This window comes from Anopheles ziemanni, chromosome 3, assembly GCF_943734765.1.
Source record: "Anopheles ziemanni chromosome 3, idAnoZiCoDA_A2_x.2, whole genome shotgun sequence".
Taxonomy (NCBI): domain Eukaryota; kingdom Metazoa; phylum Arthropoda; class Insecta; order Diptera; family Culicidae; genus Anopheles; species Anopheles ziemanni.
The window spans coordinates 39,610,076-39,616,931 of NC_080706.1; the positions used below are offsets into that span (position 1 = coordinate 39,610,076).

At 39.3% G+C, this 6,856-nt stretch overlaps 1 protein-coding gene across 1 annotated transcript; it reads left to right on the forward strand.

Moving 5' to 3' along the window:
* The first annotated feature begins 857 nt into the window (after window positions 1-857).
* LOC131288142 (uncharacterized) lies at window positions 858-3,467 on the forward strand. The gene is made up of 7 exons (XM_058317255.1): window positions 858-893; window positions 962-1,026; window positions 1,178-1,412; window positions 1,483-1,598; window positions 2,654-2,710; window positions 2,787-2,861; window positions 3,006-3,467. Exons 2-7 carry the CDS (start codon window positions 964-966, stop codon window positions 3,411-3,413), a joined length of 954 nt encoding a protein of 317 aa, XP_058173238.1. The 5' UTR covers window positions 858-893; window positions 962-963; the 3' UTR covers window positions 3,414-3,467.
* The last annotated feature ends 3,389 nt before the right edge of the window (window positions 3,468-6,856 follow it).

Genomic DNA, 6,856 nt, shown 5'->3' on the forward strand with positions numbered 1-6,856 from the left:
ACTGTATTAAAACAGATGGGTTGCAAGTTGCAACATACAATAAAACGCTATGTATGATGTAATTATTTGGTTGATTGTTAATAAATAAAAATATCACAGACATTTTTGAAAATTCGAAAAACATGGAAAAATCGGTAAAATCCCAAATGAAGCCCCCCCAGCCAAAATCGCTGTCGTGGCTACACCATTTGTGAGCGGATGTACCTTAAAGGTATGCAATTGGTGAAACAAATGCCGTTGTGTGAACCGTTTGAATTGAAATCTCGTTAAATTAAAGATGATTATTATACTGGAAAGGATGTACAACATAAACTCCCTCATGCATAACTTGCATGAGTGTATGAAAATTCGGCTACGCCATCAACCTAGGGGTGCGGTATGAGGGGGGCCCAAGGGCCCCCCTTATTTCACAAATTTATAACAAACTCCCTTTTTCGGTAGACCTAGCGCAGTCCGCTCGCTACGCCCGCTGCGGGCGCGCCGCCGTTTCATACTCAGTTTTTCACTCCGACTCATTGGTTTATGATGTCCAACTTGCTCAGTTTAACCGATTAGTTTAAATCATTACAGCTTCTAACGGAACATCAACGGTTCAAATATTCAAACTGAATTGATGTGCCACCTATTGCATAACTTTCAGGCGCAAACGTGGAAAAAATGATGACGATGCGGCGCCGGGGGGGCTTCATTTGGGATTTTACCGGTTCGAAAAACAAATAAAACTGATTTTGATGTTTTCAAATTGGTGAGCCAGGAGTGACAGCACGTTACCCCAGATTTAATTGTCAGGGAAAGCAAGTGTACCAACCTTAACATAAATGCACCTTTGCTTAAAACGGCATAAAACGTAAACATCTTTTATGCTTGGTTAGATCTGCGCTTGGTGATATTCGGTAAGTTTTACCAACGAATTATCATTAGTAAATAGAGTTAATGGTGAAACTTTGTGATTAAATTGCAGAAATGGAAGACATGTATGAAAATTCTTTAATGAACAGTTGGCCTACAAAGAAGCCGAAAAGAAAAGTGAGTATGAAATCTGAAGTTCTCTGTTCATTTGGTATGTAGCTTCGCTAAAAGCGCGAATGCTTCTTTCTAATTATTAACTTATTAAGAACTGGTTTCCTATCTGAACGAATTGAAATCAAATGTGCTTCCGTGCATGTTTTTATTTTAGACGGACATGAGTCAAGAGGACTGCCTCTACTTCATACATCTGTTTAAAAAACACGCGTGTCTGTGGCAAAGAACCCATAGTGACTACAGAGATCAAGTCAAAAGACATAAAGCTTGGGAGGCTATGTCGCAAATAACAGGATACTCGAAAGGGGAATTAAGACACAAATGGGATTCCCTTTGCAGTTCCTTCCGACATTACCGAAGAATTCATAATAAATCAAAAAAGTTGTTGGGTAAGTGCATTGAAATCGTAAGTTACGGGTAAGAAATCTCAAGCAGCTGAAATTTACCCTCTACTTTTAGGTTCGAAAGATGCGCAGCATCCAAAGTGGTTTGCCTACAAAGCGTTAAGTTTTCTTGATCATCAAGTCCAACATGACAAACCTCCGTCGCCTGGCGTGAACTCTGAAGAAGATACGGTAAGACTTTCAGCCTCAGCACGGACTTCCATCTAATAAATCCAATCTAATCTAGCTGTGAATGTTCATACATATAACGATAACCGAGATAGAATATGTGACGGCTGGTAAAATTACCTGCTTGTATACAACAACTTTATTTTTCGGGTGAAGTTTAACTTCCCTGGGTAGTTATCCCCTGGGGTGTGACTCTTGGCAGTGATGGCAGTATCATCTGCATATAGGTATATCTGCGAGCTTTGTAATTATGGGGAATCCGCCGTGTATAGAATACATAGCTAGGGTCGCATAATGCTCCTGCCGCAATATTGTTTGGGCTTGATTTCATGTGTGGAAAGATCGTTATAGCATGTACTTATCAACCAGTTTCGCCAGGTAATGAGAAACCTGGAATGAGTGGAACTTATGGACAGGTCGGTCGTGCTACACACTGCCCAATGCCTGCTCAACGCCCAGGATAACAACAGCGGCGGACTTAGCGACACCATTTTTCTCGTCCATATTAATCTTTAACCTCCGGAGCTGATGCGTCGTTCACGGCCTGCTCGAAAGTCAAACTGGTGGTGGTAATAACTGGAGGTCTGGGAGAATTGCATCTCATAGCAGACAAGAGAGCGATATTTTTCTTTTAAATACGAAAAAATTCTAAATGGGGTAGGGTGCATGTCAAACAAGCGTCTCCTATCCCTTTATAAGACTTTACATACTTGTTTCCTTCGTTTTCGAACCATTGCGAATCAAAAGTCATTCAGCCCGTCCTCACATGTGGTGAGAGAAATTATATATAGGATATGTATTTATTATTGATTTACTTTTTTATGTGGCACGATATCCCGTAGTGGGACAAGACGTCTCGTCTCTCCGAAGCCATGGGCACCCGTTATTATTGATATACTACACTGAACAAAACCAACTACACTGGTTTTTGCTGAAGTTGGTATGGACGACCAATGCGGCCGACGAGGTTGTTAAGGAAAAGAATATAAATATTATATTATATTATATGAATTATATTTTATATTGCTATTTAAATAAACTTGTTTTTTCTACTTTAGCAACCGGAAATCGATGACTTTGGAACTTATTTTTTGGAACCAAAACTGGAACCAGAGGTTGGTGGAATACTGACAGGATTTTATCAACTCATTTGTGATAAATGTATTTTATTTTCTTTCATTGCTATTTTAGCCACCGGAAATCGAAGACATACAGATTGAAATGTTAGAGCCTGAAGTGACACCGAAGACAGTGACGTTAGTCAACGTGAGTACAAATTCAGTTAGGAAGCTTTTGGCGTCCATTTATTCACCTACTATTACTACTTATGTTACGCCAGATTTTATTGTTGCAATCAAAATTTTAAACCTTTTCATCTACGTGAATGTTTGATTTTTCTCTTTAATACAGATTCATGACAAAACAGTAGTTTGTAAGACCGTCCCTCAACCAGAAACCAAGAGACCCAGAATACTGCGGAACCTACCAATACAAAACGTGAATGATCCTGAACTGAACTCTTATGCAAGCAAGGAAAAGCCTTTTCCATTATCGGAGGACCCACTACGAATAGGTCGTGAGGATCAACCAACAGCGTCTACCGAGAGGCAAACACCGTTTAGATCATTTGCGAACCTAATAGAGCAAGAACTTTGCCATCTATCTAAAGAGCACGCAGCAATGGCCCAGATGGATATTTATCGCATTATTGGGGAGTACAAATTGAAAGATATACGCCAATGCACATCCAATTCGAATTCGGCTGACAAAAATTTGATGGAATCATCGCCGACGCGAACAGAGATACGGCCCGTTTAAAAAGATTAACTATAACTGTATTAAAACAGATGAGTTGCAAGTTGCAACATACAATAAAACGCTATGTATGATGTAATTATTTAGATGATTGTCAATAAATAAAAATATCACAAACATTTTTGAAAATTCGAAAAACATGGAAAAATCTCTATGAACACGTTGGTCGGAGTAGGTCAGTGCTTTGTCACACGATATTTTATCGGACGTCAGATCCGCAAGTGTCTTAAAATTCTAGTCCCGGGTTTATAAAATTCCATTTGGTTGACAAGTAGAATAGGATACGACCTGCCGATCAAAAGCCTATCGTAATCCATGTGTCAAAAACAAATTTTAGCCTATACCCGAAAATAGCAGCAATTTCGAAGCATAATCTTTTTGACAAGTTGTAATCAGAAAGCGACAACAAAGCGCAATCAACCAAAGCGGTAAGTACGTGTGACTGCATTTTTGACGAATATTTATTGGGTGTGTAGTCATTTATGATTTCTTTATAGGTTCAGCGATGAGTCAACAAAAAACCAACCACAACTATAAAAAGTTTGTAAGTACAATTGCTTGCGAACGATATTTCAAGGGTTTGAAACGAGTTCTGTATGAGCTGATGAGACATTTACCCAGTTTGCATTCCTAACTTGCCTTAACATGCTGAAAATGATTGCGACTGGAAAATGGCTTAGCGCCAAATTTCCAACTCCTTGGCTTTCCTAGCAGCAAACGTGTTTGAAACACATGGATGGTTTCTGATTCGATTCGGTCTTCAAATCGAAACAGCACCGATGCACGGTTGTGACTGCTTGTTGTGGTTTTAGAAAAAAACATGTCGTATAGGTTTTTTTTGTTACATTTAAGAACGTTAAAAAATGCTTGCGTTTAATCGCGATGGTGCGGCAGAGGCCGGTATTGTGGAACAAATCATTGTCAGAATACAAATGCTGCGAGCTTCGAAACGACGCGTGGGCTGAGATAGCAGAAATGGAGAATCTGTTGCCACAAAATGCCAAAAATATGTGGAGTAGACTACTTAGCTGCTATAGGGCCACAAAGGCCTATAGGAAGAAACATCCTACCAGTGCAGGTAAGCTTGTTAGGTTTATATTATAAAATTTTACATTATTTGAATGAAATGAAACTTTGTAGATCGAGAATACGGGAAGATGTGGTTCGGGCTAGAGGCGATGGCATTCGTCGAAAAAAACTCGCAACTCGGCAAGGTCAGTATGATTCAAGCATTGTTAATTTTTCGCCTGACTAAGGAATTTCGCGACCCGCTTACAATTAAGGCTTTGTATTGTTCAATTGTGCGTCCTGTACTTGAATACGCTAGTGTTGTATGGTGTCCCTCAGCCACCATTTGGTCCCAACGGATTGAAAGCATCCAACGAAAGGCAACACGCTATGCCATCAGGCTACTTCCTTGGAGGGCAGGGGACACCCTCCCCTCGTACGATGCCAGGTGTCTGTTGCTCGGCATACAACAGTTGAGTTCACGCCGTAAGTCGGCTCAATGCCTCTTTATTGCAGGATTAATCAATAATCACATCGATGCGCCTAACTTACTGAGTGAGATCCATTTTTCAGCGCCATCAAGAATGCTTCGGCCTCGACATCTTCTTAGGGAAAGTCATTTCCGCACAAATTTCGGACAATCAGAGCCAATCAATGCCATGACCGCAGTTTTCAATGAGAATTCTGATCTTTTTAGTTTTGAAATGTCCCAAGTAACTTTCCGTGACTCTCTGCGTGCGCGTTTTGCCTAGTTATATAGTTCATAAGTGTTCATGTAGACTACTAATGTCCGATGGACCCAATAAATAAATAATAATAATAATAATAATAATAATAATTGTTCCAAACCCCCTGACACTGAACCAACAACTAAATTACTGAACCAATTATACTTCTTACTTCTACATAACGCAACTACTGTATTATGTCTGAGTAATGTAGTCCCCATTTGCACTCGGTAAAATTGAGCCTACACCTAAGAGAAATGGGGTTTCTTTTTTAACTGGATAAAATATTGACTTCAACAAATTTTTGAAAAGTGCTTTTGTAGGTTTTTATTATTCCATTAAATTAAGAATACACTTTCGTTTTTGATAAACATAACTCGACTTTGGGAAACTTGTAATGTAAACATGATGTATGTACTGTGAGGGTCCACGACAGCCGCCGGCTAGAAAATCAGCCCTGCGGGGTTGGAATCCCAACCGAGACTCGGACCCTCCCGTGTACGAAAAGGACTGTGACTAGCCACGTACAGAAAGGAAACAGTCTTGTAAGGCCTTAACGAGGTGGCATGACCAAAGACATTCCTTACGCTAAGAAGAAAAGAAGATGTACTGTGATATCAAAAGGAGTATGTTGTAATGACAAACAAGTTATGAAATAACTTTTTTATTCGTCTATTTGTCTTAACGATGTTGTAGAGAGATTATTCGGTACCAGATATTTTCTATTAGTCCCAATAGCTAAGGACGCTGAAGGCAGACAAAATGGATTATTTGAAAGTTTTGAAAAATGACCAACAGCTTCTCGTGGAGAAGTTCAAGCCATTCTTGATACTGTGTATGCTACCGAATATTGAATAACTTCCCTAAGTAACGTCTCCCCAAATCACTGGAATTTAACTACAGTAGATATCCGACATACGCGGTACTCGACACACGCGGATTCGGAGATACGCGGTTTTCAAAATTTGGCAGTAGATTGAGTTTATAACATCGATGTAAATTCCTGAGATGTACAACCACACTAATAAATATGTAAATTACACATTTGCATAACTTACTCTTTTTATTTCGTTTATTGCAATTTATTTTATTCGAATACGCCTGTATTGCATTCATATTAACGGACAAAGTTTTTTTTTATATTCTATGATACATGTACACAAGAGCTCGATCTCTTAACTCCTAGTATAAACTATGTGTCAAGCAATATTCGAGATACGCGGATTTCTCTGGTCCCCATTATCCGCGTAAGTCGGATACTGACTGTACATGGCACATTTATGGTAGAGAAACAAGCACCAGCCGAATAATAGCGACTGACCGTAGCCAAGGTACTAAAAGGTAAACTGCGATGCAGGGAACATGGAATAGTATCCCGCCGTTGATGACCAAACATATGTTATGTTTTATTCAAATTAAGATGCAGTTGGCGTTTTATTATTTGTGATTTCTTTGTTGGTTCTCCAGATAAACTAAAACTCGTGCGGTCTCCGTGGTTCAATTTTGCGGCCGACCGGTTCCGATTTTCTTTCGACTAGTATTTTTATGTCAAAGTGGCGATTTGTTTACTTTTTGCTCTGTTGTTTGCAACAGATTTTGTTCGTTACTCTAGGTTGAACAATACGCTAAATTCAAACATGAAAATGATCAATTAACTGCAAAACACATTTTGTGGAACTTTGCGTTATTACACGAGCAGGTAGCATTTTT